The sequence below is a fragment of the Thunnus albacares genome, chromosome 19 (genome assembly GCF_914725855.1).
Source record: "Thunnus albacares chromosome 19, fThuAlb1.1, whole genome shotgun sequence".
Taxonomy (NCBI): domain Eukaryota; kingdom Metazoa; phylum Chordata; class Actinopteri; order Scombriformes; family Scombridae; genus Thunnus; species Thunnus albacares.
Genome location: NC_058124.1, coordinates 222,743 through 236,625, shown reverse-complemented (window position 1 = coordinate 236,625; position 13,883 = coordinate 222,743). Strand labels below are relative to the sequence as shown.

The 13,883-nt window shown below is 38.7% G+C and overlaps 2 protein-coding genes across 6 annotated transcripts in view; one reads left to right on the top strand and one right to left on the bottom strand.

Annotated features, from left to right (window-relative positions):
- Positions 1–7,051, top strand: part of abcf1 (ATP-binding cassette, sub-family F (GCN20), member 1) — a 26,050-nt gene extending 18,999 nt beyond the window's left edge. For all 4 annotated transcript variants that reach the window (XM_044336406.1, XM_044336404.1, XM_044336405.1 and 1 more), the window contains 11 exons: positions 622–705; positions 1,777–1,901; positions 2,236–2,348; positions 2,499–2,673; positions 3,341–3,415; positions 3,834–3,904; positions 3,999–4,031; positions 4,662–4,830; positions 4,918–4,982; positions 5,071–5,143; positions 6,613–7,051. In XM_044336406.1, the coding sequence (XP_044192341.1) occupies positions 622–705; positions 1,777–1,901; positions 2,236–2,348; positions 2,499–2,673; positions 3,341–3,415; positions 3,834–3,904; positions 3,999–4,031; positions 4,662–4,830; positions 4,918–4,982; positions 5,071–5,143; positions 6,613–6,779 (1,150 nt within the window). In that variant the 3' untranslated portion in view covers positions 6,780–7,051. The remainder of the gene's footprint in view (positions 1–621; positions 706–1,776; positions 1,902–2,235; positions 2,349–2,498; positions 2,674–3,340; positions 3,416–3,833; positions 3,905–3,998; positions 4,032–4,661; positions 4,831–4,917; positions 4,983–5,070; positions 5,144–6,612) is intronic.
- mrps18b (mitochondrial ribosomal protein S18B) lies at positions 7,045–13,883 on the bottom strand. Of its 2 annotated transcripts, none has more exons than XM_044336411.1 (8): positions 13,749–13,883; positions 13,396–13,482; positions 11,140–11,308; positions 10,967–11,064; positions 10,799–10,867; positions 8,314–8,380; positions 8,158–8,217; positions 7,045–7,399 (listed from the first exon to the last, which is right to left on the bottom strand). In XM_044336411.1, the coding sequence occupies exons 2-8, from the start codon at positions 13,474–13,476 to the stop codon at positions 7,179–7,181; spliced, it is 765 nt and encodes a 254-aa protein (XP_044192346.1). In that variant the 5' UTR covers positions 13,477–13,482; positions 13,749–13,883; the 3' UTR covers positions 7,045–7,178. The 2 variants fall into 2 exon arrangements, with proteins under 2 accessions (XP_044192346.1, XP_044192345.1); XM_044336410.1 differs by having other exon boundaries at positions 13,753–13,881.

The window sequence follows — 13,883 nt, the reverse complement described above, 5'->3', positions numbered from 1 at the left end:
CAAGGGGCAGAAAAGTGACGGTGAGAGTGAGTGGAGCAGAGGAAAAGGTTAGCAGTAAGTGTTCAGTCTGGCAGTAAATATACAGTACAGGCTACAGTGTAACAGTTGATAAATTCTGCAGCTTCTCAAGACAAAGAAAAGTCACATCTGTGTTGGAAAAGTGAAGGGGATTAGCTCCAAAGTTAATAACAATAGGTTAGCCTAATCTGAAAACGCTAAACAGAGAAATAGGAAACGGAAAAATGTGTGGCTGCTGAGTTCACTCTGTCCCATAACATCCAACGATTCCATAACACCCCCCCCCCCCCCAAATTAAAGGACAAATTGATACTGTTTGTTTAATTTGTCATCCATCTGTAGTTGGATGACAAACCATCTGTAGAGTCAGAAACAAGCCTTTGAAGTGATTCATGTAAACTCTATGTACTCCTGACAGTAGAATAAACCACTATAAACCTATAGAAAGGCCCAGTCATGCAAAAAAAGGGGAAAAAAGTGAAATACTGTGAAACTGCCTGAATCTTAAAAAATGTTGTGCTACCTACAAATTTTTGGTCATAATGCCCCACACTGGTCAGAGCAAAGCTCTTCTTAACTCACTCTCACCTTCTGTACCCCCAGAGCTCTCTTCATGGAACCCACTCTCCTGATGCTGGACGAACCCACCAACCACCTGGATCTGAACGCTGTCATCTGGCTCAACAAGTATAAAGCAGCTGTAGTGTTTCCCTGTATCATATCACTGAGTATTTATTAATGATCTTCTTTAAATGCAGTTCAGAATGGCAGGGAGATATTTAAGTCAACTAATGTCAGAATATGTCTGTATGGATGATGGAAATGAACTAGAGCTGCAATGATTAGTTGATTAATTGAATAGTTGATCGACAGAAAATTGGCAACTCTTTTGATAACCGATTAATCGTTTCGAGTAATTTTTTTTTTTTTTTTTTTTTTTTTAAGAAAAAATGCTTCCAGCTTCGCAAATGTGAATATTGTCTGGTTTCTTTAGTCCTCTATGCAGCGAACTGAATATCTTTGGGTTGTGGACTGTTGGTGGGGACAAAATCAAACATTTGAGGCTGCAGCCTGGGCTTTGGAAAACAGTGATTGATATTTTTCACTATTCTCTGACATTTTATGGACCAAATGATTAACTGAGAAAATAATCTACAGATTAATCAATTGTGAAAATAATCGTCAGTTGCAACCCTAAAGTAAACTAAAGTTAAAAAAAAAAACTTAATTAGGTAAAAACTAAAGTAAAGTAAAGCCCTAAAGTAAAGAGTTAGATCTGATTGAACTTTGATTGAACTTTAAATTGACAGGCACGTTCCGGCTATTGGTTATTAGCATATTACCACGCCCCCGTTTCTCTATATAAGGAAAGCTCTGTTGGAGCAGTGCAGCAGTGCAGAGAGCTGTCTTTGTCATTGCAAAGAGGGCCGTGATGGTAAAAAAGAAAAGAGCAACTTTACTGCTGAGAAGTAGAAGCCAGAAAAGGCAGATTTGGCTGGTAAACATGTCATTGGCACAACCGTTTGGAGCCCAGTTGTGAATACAGCCTGCGTACCTGTTGCACCACTACGTCTATAACAAAATAAAATCTATTGTTATCTAAAAGTGGGAACAGGACAATTTTAATATATTCATTTAATTACATTTGACATATGACTGCAGGGTGAAAAAGGCAAATTTGCTGTAGCTGTCTGATAGTTACAAGAGATTTCTGTGCTCATCCTTTAAAGAGACTCGTGTTCTGTTTTCTACCTGCAGCTACCTTCAAGGTTGGAAGAAGACTCTTCTCATAGTTTCCCACGACCAGAGTTTCCTTGATGATGTGTGTACAGATATCATCCACTTAGACAACCAGAAACTCTACTATTACAGAGGGAACTACTGTAAGTATCCATTCAGATTAATATTTTACAGATTGGATATAGACAGTGTTACACGTTAGAAACTTTTGTTTTTCAGCAGTTTTATTACTTATTTTTGTAGCTCTCTTACAATTGGAATATAATAAACTCTGAATAATTACTGCGCTGAAATCCAGAGAATTCATTGGAAATTACAGCAGCCCAGCTGTCATAGTAGAAACACAGAATTTAGTGAGAAACAAGCAACAGACAGACTACAGACAGAAGTGGATCAGCCAGAGTGGGACACACAAAGCTGAGTACTGACAGAGACCTTTCTTTTCATTACCTTGTGCTTGCTTTGGCTTTCTTTAAGTGACATTCAAGAAGATGTACGTGCAGAAACAAAAAGAACTCCAGAAACAGTATGACAAGCAGGAGAAGAAACTCAAGGATCTGAAGGCTGGTGGCAAGTCCACCAAACAGGCTGTGAGTATAACTTTTCAGCTCTCTGAATCAGCCCCCACCAAGAAACAGGCTGATTAACAGACTTTAAACTGAAAACCAATCTACAAATAAAGCTAAATGAATAAAAATACGAAACATTTAATCTTTGCATTTTTGTAATGTTCCCCTCAGGAGAAGCAGACGAAGGAGGCCCTGACCAGAAAGCAACAGAAAGGCAAGAAGAAGGGAGGTCAGGAGGAGGAGAGCCAGGAAACCACAGAGTTGCTAAAGAGGCCTAAAGAGTACACTGTCAAGTTCACCTTCCCCAACCCTCCACCTCTCTCTCCACCTGTACTTGGACTCCACAGTAAGAAGAACCTTGCTGCATGTCAAACCCCTCTTTAATGACTGACAATTCCATGTGGTGCATGTAGAAAGAGTAGACAAATTCCTTCAAGGGCTGGTTTTGTGGAAAACAAGAAGAATGATCTTTGTGATGGATCAAGAGCGAGCGGTGTTAAGGCGGAACCCGTCAGTACGTCACAGCCAAGAGTCAAATATGCAGGAAGCGTTAGCACAAGGCCACCGCTGAGTGTGTACGCAACTTCTGTAGTCGGAGTTTGCATTTCATGCAGATGAGGAACAAAGCAGGACACTGGAAGTGTGCTAAAGCTTAGTTAGTGACCTGTGGCTACTTTTTCAGAAAAGTAGACACGACTTTTACTGTTCTGAAACATCCTTTTGAAATCTCAACTGCACAACAGCAGGTTCTTCCCCTTCACTCAGGATCAGACTCCACTTCATAGACCACTATATGCTGTTTTAACATCTCCAGCAGCAGCCATTACTCTGTCTAAGGGAACTTGCATTATTCATTTGATTGTATGATTGGCTGTGAGTGTATAATTTTTTTTACCAGTTTATGCAGTGGTATAAAGAACAGACCTTAAATAAATGTCATCTAATAGAGGCATTACATCACACAGAGACACAATAACCTTATTCCAGCTTTGCCCTGTTTAACCCCTATGCAGGTGTTGATTTTGGCTACGAGGGTCAGAAACCTCTCTTCAAGAATGTTGACTTTGGAATTGACATGGACTCCAGGAGTAAGTATGCAGCAGCTTTTACTTTAATTTGAGGAACTTTAATAACATATAACAAACAAATGATCACACTGACTCGTGTGTGAAGAAGCAGCTACAAAAACAGTTTACATACTCAGTGTGTACCTGGAGGATTAAGCAGTTGATCCACTAGAGGGCAGATCAGGGCTGAATCATCCCTGCCAACACTACAGTATCTTCTTTAGAACTTCAGATGTAGGGATTTAAATAGAGCTAAACATGGAAGACACAAGGAGATCACTACATTGTTAACATTGAGATTTGGGCGGAAAAACCAGAAGCTGCATCATTAAAGCTTAGTTGTTGTGGTTTGTTCTCAACCTTACATCCTGACCCCACCTTTTACCATTCCACAGTGTTTCTATTCTGACATATTTTTTTTCCCCCTGCCTACCTTCAGTTTGCATAGTTGGACCCAATGGTGTTGGGAAGAGTACCCTGCTGTTACTGCTCACTGGGAAATTAAATCCTGTAAGTATGTAGATATGCAGATATTAAATTATACAAAAATATGTGATTCACTCATGAGTGAACTGGATCTGTTTTTTTTTTTTTTTTTTTCCAGACTAAAGGTGAGATGAGGAAGAATCATCGTTTGGTAAGTAACTTACTGTTGATGTTTGAGTCTAAAATACACACTGTGCGTCACACCATAAAGTCACAGTCACTCGTTCACCTGAAATAGGTGGAGCCAGATGCTAGTTGATGCAGTGACCAGACCTGCAAAAATTAGTCGATTCAATCGATGAGTTGACAACTATAAAATTAATCGCTAACTATTTTGACGATTAATTAATCATTTTGAGTCATTTTTTTAAGAAGTACATTTCCAAATTCTCTGGTTCCAGCTTCTCAAATGTTATTATTTTCTGGCTTCTTTAGTCATCTATGACAATAAACAAAATATCTTTAAGTCGTGGACAAAACAAGACATTTGAGAATGTCATCTTTGGCTTTGGGAAACAGTGATTGACATTTTTCACCATTTTCTGACATTTTATGGACCAAACAGCTAATCCATTAATCCAGAAAAGAATCTACAGATTAATCAATAAGGAAAATAATGAAAATAATGGTTAGTTGCAGCCCTAGTAGTGACTACTCCCAGGGCTAGTCAGTGAACTGCTACTTGCAAGCTACCCTGGCATTTTATTCACCATTGTACACCACTTCATTCAATAAAATGTTACTGAAGACAGAAAATCTCTCTCTCTCTCTTTCTTTGCAGAAAGTGGGCTTCTTCAACCAGCAGTATGCTGATCAGTTGAACATGGAGGAGACAGCCACAGAGTACCTGATGAGGAACTTCAACCTTCCCTACCAGGACGGCAGGAAGTGCCTGGGACGTTTTGGCTTGGAGAGCCATGCACACACCATTCAGATCTCCAAACTGTCCGGTATGAACCTGAGTTAAAAGACATTTACATTAAACTGGCATGAAGGAGGCATGTTCTAATGTGGTGTCTGGATTTGTCCTCAAACAGGTGGTCAGAAGGCCAGAGTAGTGTTTGCTGAACTTGCCTGTCGTCAGCCTGATGTACTGATCCTGGTGAGAACTAGCAAACCTTTTATCATACTGATGATGTTTTACCTGAATGAATTTTGTGAATGACTTCTTTTCTGCATTCCTCTTGTAGGATGAACCCACTAACAATCTTGACATTGAGTCCATTGATGCGTTATCAGAGGCCATCAATGAATACAAAGGAGGTATGTGGAGCACTTCAGCAAGAGTGCTCGTTTCATGTGAGGCATCCATTCGCGGCTCATGAGTTACCAATCAAAGGATCGTAACGATGTTCTTGCTACTTTACTGCATATCATGCAGAACATTGTCCAAACTCTGCTGTAATGTTTTATGTTTTTTAAATCCAATTCTCAAATTGATCATCATACTGTAGTAAAATGAATGGAAACTTACTGAATCTAAACTTAACCTATTTCAAATTTAGATTTCTTGTCCAAATTTCAAACCGTTTCATTGTGTTTAGTTTTTGTATCATTCATGTTGTCATGTAGCCAGGATGTTGGGTTATTATAAAAACAGTCTGGTTCACAGTAAGTGTGTTAAAGAAGAACACCATACTTAAACCAAAAAGGTATTTTCATTAATTTTTTAACAGCCACTCTGTGTTGCTTTGGTGAGAAGTTATGCAGTGGTCAGTTTCAAAACTGAAACTAGTCTCTACAGCTCTGCATGTTTTAGGGGATGAGATGACATCAATTTCAAACATTTCTCATAACTATTGGTCACTTGGATCTCCAAGACATTATTTGCTACTGTTGCTGGTTCTGATTTTATTGTAAGATGTTTGATTAAAAGTGTGTGCACTTGATGTCAGTGCCTTATGGCTATGCTAAGCCTTTTAGGCCAATATTGATATTTGAGGGTTAAAACAACTCTGATAATACAGTATCAGGCAAAATTTTGGACACACTTTCCCATTCCCTTGAATGAGAAATTGTACCCAAACTTTTGACTGGTACTGTATACAGGCAGGTTATTTATTTTTTAATGTACACATAAGGATCCTTTGAATTTGGTTCTTAAAGAATAGTGACCAAGATATAGTGAGTGGGAAATTTTATGTAATGGAAACACTGATTCATAAGTCCCTCATAATTTTGACAGTTCTGTAGTGACATTTACTGTTAATGATCAGACAACATATTCTGGAAGCACATTTCCTCTAGAAAAACACATAAGTATAAATTAAAATTACTTGCATTACGTTAAAATAATGACATACTAAGTGAAAATACTATATCAAAATTATGATACTACGTCACAATTTTGTAATAGTAAGTCAAAGCTGAGGTATATCAAATTGTTTTGACTCTCATAATTTTGACTTGGTATGCCATAAATGAGTTTCGCAAGTATTTTTATTTTTGTCATTACCAACATTTCATTTATATATTTTTCTTTTTCTGGTAGAAACAAGCTTCCATAAACATATATATACCGATTTATTGGTAATAAGCTAAAATTAGATGAGATCAGGCCATTGATGCATTGATCAGGTTCTCAGTTGGATGTGAGTAAAAACTCTAGACAATGAGTGGATGGTGCAAGACTATGTTTGAATGATCAATTAATAAGATAAACCTGTCTAGCACATCTTTAAAACATCAGTGTATTGGTTGAGTAACAGACTGTCCCTTTTTCTGTCATCCAGCTGTGATCATAGTGAGTCATGATGCTCGGCTCATCACAGAGACTCAGTGCCAGATGTGGGTGGTGGAGGACTGTACTGTTAACCAGATTGACGGAGACTTCGACGACTACAAACGGGAAGTGCTGGAGGCCCTGGGAGAGACCATGGTCAACAAGGTCCACCCATGATCCCACAGAGCTGCTGTCAGGACACAAGGCTGTCCCTCTCAATCATATGCTACCCACACTCCACATGGACTGGTTAGCATGTCTCAACAACTAACATTGGATTTGTTGTTGCTTTTATTCTGGACTGTAACATCTGTAATGAGTTGGACAGATAATGTACTGGAGTGTTAATTCTACCATTCATTTCTATAAATAGAGAGAGATACAATGTCTTGAATAGTGGTCTGTGGTTACGATCCTAAAGCCAAACAATAAAATAAATCCATTTTTCATTTTGTTTCACTGTGCAGTCTTTATGTGCATGATTCAACATCATATAAACAGGTTTATATGATCTGATATACATGTTTAACAAATGTGTACAGTTATTCCATTAATGACATCACCATCACAGCATGATCAACAGGACTGAGTCTGTAGTCCCTTCTTCAGGTAAGCCTTGTACATCTTCTTGACTTTAGCCACTTCGTTCTGATCAGGTGATATCTCACTGTACCATTTATACCAGGTGTCACCAGAGGTTAAGGATGGGGGAGGTGGGGTGGACCCCACAGCATCATGGGAATTGGAGTAGTCTTCTACTGAGAATTCCACATATGGTATTTGAAAGGGAAGCAAGCCTGTAATGACAAGGTGTTAGTGATGTCTTGCTGGTTCTGTTTTCTAATAAAGAAAATTAATCTTCATCCCACATCTAATTAGAAGTCTTAATACGCTGAACAGAAATCATTACACTTTGGTGTTGGAAGATTTAACTGTCTGTAAAACCCACTTTGCTAACCTACGAACAAGAATATCAAGATCTTTGAGTAGTGCACTGTATTGCCTAGAGCTGCAATGATTAATCGCCAACTGTAACTTATTGATTAATAGTTTTGAGTCCAACTTCTAAAATGTGAATATTTTCTGGTTTCTTTAGTCCTCTGACAGTAAACTGAATATCTTTTGGGCTGTGGACTGCTGGTTGGGACAAAATTGCTGTTTGATTCAGTAGGGGTGTGCAAAACCAATGTAAAAACACTCAATGTGATAATCCTGAGATCAATCAGTAGTATCTTATTTGTAGATGTGGATTGTTAGTAACTTTAAGAAAATTGTCTGTTATTGTATGCAGCCTTAGCCCTGATATAATGTCTCAGTAACGTGGTTGGGCCGAAAGTCTAAACCCATTATGAGAATGCTTTAAAATAAATCATAGGGGGTTGTACGGGGGATATTAATTTACAGTACCTGTAAGTAAAATAATTATGTAAAAATAATAGTAATTTCTTTAGGTCTTTGAAGTAATGTATATTTAAAATCAACAGGGTTCAAAAGAGAGAGACAACTATAAAATGGGGACCTCAAAGCACTTAATAAAACATTTTGTGTAACGTACCGTGGTCTCGTGCTGTGTCGATTGCCTCATTTAGTTTCTTCTGCTGTTTCATACACACACCTAGAAAAACCGTCAGAACATGACCCGCTTGGTACATATCAATACATGCACTCACTTTAATGACATGCTCAATGGCCGTGTGACATGGTGTCTTACCAGTTCTAGTGGGATCATACACCATTCCTGTGTGGGGACTGATGAACTGCTGCAACAATTTCACATTCTACAAGAGAAGACACATTTCAATTAAGAGAGAGAATGAAGCATGCAGCTAAACTGCAATCATATACATGTTACAGATCCCATCCAGACATGCTTCAAGACATTAAAATGCTTTGCTTGGAATAATTTGAGTTCACTGTGCCCTTTCCACAAAAAAAGTTCAGTTAAATAGTTCAAAATTCTCAAGGCATCTCCTCCCTCATGTCTACATCACACTTGTGTAATTTGCATATTGGACCACAGTCTGCTTCCAAACTAGCTGTGATGACACAAATCAGAGAAACTTTGCTCTTTCAGTAGATGAATGTGACAACAGACTGCACATACATCATTCTGCACAATGAAGCTCAAACATTCAAATGAAGAAATATTAAAGCACATTTTGAGTGGAGGGGGACTTTAAGTATAACTGTGGTCTAATGCTAAATACATGTGCTAATGTAAGATATATATTGTATAATTGAGGGAATTATACAATAATGCCAGTGTTATGCAAGCAGGTAGCTCCCAGTCTGAAAAGCGAAGCCAACGCTGAAGTGCCTTAAACCTGCATTCTCTCTATTGGCCAGCAGGGGGCAACTCCACTGGCTGCAAAAAGAAGTCTGATTGTATGAAATCTGAGAAAAAGACCCTACTTCTCACTTGATTTATTACTTCAGTAAACACTTTCGTAATGAGTTTATGGTCTCGATCACTAGTTTCAAGTCTTCTTCAATGCATCATGGTGTTCATTTTAAATTATGGCCCTGTTTAAGAGTGAAATAGATGATAAAGCAGCGTATACTTTAGGGCGTGGCTATGTTGTGATTGACAAGTCGCTACCGCGGTGACAACATTGATTACGAAATGTAACCATGGTGTAACCCCACATTCACAGAGTATAGGTATAGCTGCTGCCATTTCACAGTGTGTTTTCAGTTCATTTAAGTTAATTCTAACATTTTGGTTGCCTAAAAAAGTTTTGTTCAGCATTTGGTTGTGGTAAAAGACCCTCTAAGGAGTCGGATGTTCAGTTTTTCTGGTGAGTACATTTTGTTTTAATGGTTTTAGGCCTGTTTTTCACTACCAGAAGTTATCATTAGCATGATCACTGTTAACCATAGATTGTAAATGCATCGTGCTAACCAAGCAAGCAGCTAGCGCTATGGTCAGCTCCACCCTCTCGTCCAAATATGGTCACTTCTGGCTCCAAAAATTTTAACATTGCGATGGTGAAATAAAAGATGGCGATGGTGAAATCACTGAACTCAAGGCTTCAAAACATGGATGTATTATAAGAACTGGATACCAGACTAAAAATGCCGCTCATTCAGTCCTATAAGAATTGCTCGGCTGGTACGCCAAAAACAATTTCCAAGTTTGCTTCCATGTTGTGTGGCCCACTGAAAATGCGCAGTAGTGTTTCCCCTGCTGGCCCTGCCTGAAAGTTCACACTCTGCTCATAGACTTTACATTGTGGTGACGTCACAGATTTTTAAATCGCTTTTCTTGGCTCGAGGAGTTTCACAAATATAAAACCTCCATGGATCAAAGGTTCATAATAGAATGAGTCATAATTGACCTTGTTTGCAGTTCAAGGTGTCCTGTCAACAGTTTTACAGACGTCTCTTTTACAGCTGTGGTCTATGGGGAAAATGCTTTTTGGGCCACAGGGGGATTTTTTGCTGCAATACTGCAAGTGGCCACCAGGAAAAACTGGCTGCAAGGCTGAGCAGTGCACTATCCAGCTCTTATTATACATCCATGTTTCAAAACTGCAGCCCACAAACCAATGGGTGATGTCACAGTGACTACGTTCATATTTTTTACAGTCTATGGTATTATGTCATCATTTTGTCATCATAAACTTGCATATAGATGGTAAATGGACTGTACTTGCATAGCGATTTTCTAGTCTTCTGACCACTCAAAGCGCTTTTACACTAAGTGTCACATTCACACACACATTCATACGCTGAGTGGGTACAGTGGCTACCAACCTGCCAATCAGGGGAAATCTTTTCATTCACACACATTCACACACTGATGGCACAGCCATCAGGAGCATTTTGGGGTTCAGTATCTTGCCCAAGGACACTTTGACATGCAGACTGGTGGAGCCAGGAATCGAACCGCCAATCTTCCGATTAGTGGACGACCCGCTATACCTCCTGAGCCATAGCCACCCCAATATATAGCTTTTAATTTTTACATTACTTTAAAGAACCGAGTTTGTCCATTAACCTACATAGTGAATATAGAGCATTTTTTTGCATAAATAGAAAGACTCATGGAGGGACATGTCTGTTAAATAAGCTGATACATTGCTTGCTAAGAAGTAAAAACCTCCAGTTTCCCAGATTCTTATAATAGAATATGACAATACCACTAAACTCTAATGTGTGGTAAGGCCATCACAGTGATTAAAATGATGACCCACCTGATGATGGACAATAACGTTTGGATCCCGACAAATTGGACATGGGTTTCCACATATCTTGTCTCCTCTCTAAAGAAACAGAAACAGTGTTGAGGTCAATCTAAATGACAGCTGTAATGCATGGAACTAGTGGAAGGTATCTGAAGTAACTAAAAAATAGATTATTACAATGCAGGTTTTGCGTGTCTTCTGTGGGGGAATGCCTCCTTTGTGGTTCCTCCTGTAGCCTGCCCACACTGGATTGGTTCCATACCTCTCAATGTACTCTGTCAGGGGAAAGGGATTTATTGGCAAAACCAAGTGTAGCTGCTAAAGACCAAACTTGTTTTCTTTTTACAAACCTTCACTCTCCAAGTAATCCCAGGGTCTGTCTTTGTAGCGAATGAGAGGTTCAGCAGCCCGAGCAGCATCCTCATCCTGGAGTGACACTGCCTGGCAGAGAGAGTGACGTGGAGGTGCAAATGCAGAGAGATCTGGACATGTTCTTGCAGGTAACCTGTGAAGACAGGACTGAAGATACAAAAGAAAAATCATCTCACCACTGTCATGATGACATACCAAACACCCTCACAACAAACCATTTCACAGCAGACATTATTTGTCATAGCAGGAAAAGCACAGGTGGAACTGATAACATTAAATGTCCCCTCCACACATGTATGAGGACGTATAGAAACACTCTGCTTGGAACAATAATGTGTGTCTGATAGCACAAAATAAAACAGTATAATTACTGTGTTAAAATCTTTAAAGTGGCATTTTCTTCTTGTCCCTCATTAAAAAGTCCAGAATATATAAATATGCAAATATATTTAATTTCAAAAGTGTAACTGCTAGACACAAAATGTCTACTACTTCACTGTAAAGTCCATTCTCAGTGTGTGTGCACTGGAGGCTTCAGGTTTCCACATCACACTTGTGTAAATTACATACTGGACCACGATTGGCTCCAAAATAGTTGTGATGTCAAAAGTCATGCTTGTAGGCCTGCCCCTTAAAATTGTATTTTCAGTGAGCACAGAGAAACGTTCCATTCTCAGCAGGTGAGTGTGAAAACAGCCTTCTAGTGTCAAACTCTTCACATACACCATTCTGCACAGTGAAGCTCAAACAGCCGAAAGTAGGATTAAGACAGACGTATTTTTGAATGTAGGGGGACTTTAAAAATGTTCCATTCAAGTGTCCAAGGAAGCCACGGTGGTGCACTATAAAATCAGCCATTGTTACTGCGATTAATTACACCTGTGTTTTTGCTGTTCAGCATGTCAAAATTTGTCATCCAGTGGTGGAAAGTAAATAAATTTACTTGAGTACTGCAGTTAAGTTCACTTTTGAGGCACTTGTACTTTACTTGAGTATTTCCATGTGATGCTACTTTATACTTACACTCCACTACATTTCAGAGGGAAATATTGTACTTTTTACTCCGCTACATTTATTTGACAGCTTTAGTTACTTTTCAGATGAAGATTTGACACAATGGATAATATAACAAGCTTTTAAAATACAACACATTGTTAAAAATAAAACCAGTGGTTTCTAACCTTTTTGGTGTAGCAGTGAGTAGTCAGGGTCATATTTCAGATGTATGAGTTGTTAACAGCTCCACCAAATAGTGATTTTTCCCTCTGAACTTCTCACATAGTTTCATTTCAATAAATGTTCAAATGATTCAATATTTCCCCAAAAATCAGACAGAGCAAAAACTGAAAACAGATTTGTGTATCAGAACTTTGTTTCTTCTTCTTTCCTCTCCCATTAATCATCTCATTAGCCCTCAGATTTATCTAGTGACCCTTTGGAGGGGCCCGACCCCTAGGTTGGGAACCACTGGACTACATTAGCTCCACCTCCAGCAGCTACAACAGTAACATGCTGCTTACACACTGATGCTCCTGTATTAATAATCTAATGATGTTATATACTAATATATCAGTCAGAGGGACCAAACCACTACTTTTACTGCAATACTTCCTACATCAAGCTGATAATACTTATGTACTTTTACTCTTGTAGAACCCTTTATGCAGGACTTTTACTTGTAATGGTGTATTTTACATTGCTGTACTGGTACTTCTACATAAGTAAATGATATGAATATTTCTTCCACCACTCATGCTATCTGTGTGCACAATTAAAGAGGCTGCTTGGGTTAAATGTGATGTGATGCATGAAGCCCAATGACTAACGTACATGTCTGCCATCCTCCATAAGAATGTGGTCGGTTTAAATTTGTCTTTCAAACATTGAAGCTAAATAACCTGTAAATTTGAAATATAGCGTAGAGTTGCATGACTTAAGACATTAAATTCGCATTAACACTGCTTAACATAGTATACGACACTATTCTAGTAGGTGATCATTACCATGAATGTTACGGGATGTAAGCCGAAACAAACAGCTCTTTGACCTAACTGAGCCATATTATATATTATGATGAAAGAGTGTTATTGCTGTTAAATTAACTGGTAACTTTACAGCAACCTGGCAGCGTCCAGCATTTCTTGACAACATGTAAAGATATTCGAACCAGGCGATCGCAAATAGGTCAATCGGATGACAGGCATGTATAACAAGAAGAAAATTCAATATTATACCTGGTATTGTCGTATTGGATGTAAAATTGATGGCGACAGACGGCACAGGACCCTCACGATGCCTTGCAATGAGGCAGCCATTTTTGTCTGTCGAGTGGGGTTGAAGGTGAAAGGTGAGAGATCAAGCGAGATTTATCAGGCATTCAATTTTATATTGACATGCAACCATTGATAAATCTATTATACTGACTATAAAACCACATCCTGTCATTTTTATTTTCGTTTGTTGGCTATAAAAGATTGATTGTATGTGTCGTTCTCTCTAACTAGTGCATGTGACTACCACTCTGAGAGGCAAACCAGTCGCCATCTTGAAGAAATATTATTAATTAAATTTATATATCAAAGAATACCTACAGTCCTGCTAAACTAACAAAATTTGATGGTGTTCTTTAGTATCTCTCGCATAATACAAAACCCTGGTCGTTTTAAGGTGAATTTAGGGAGCAATTCGACACAACGGTTCCCAAAATGTAGCCCACGCCATT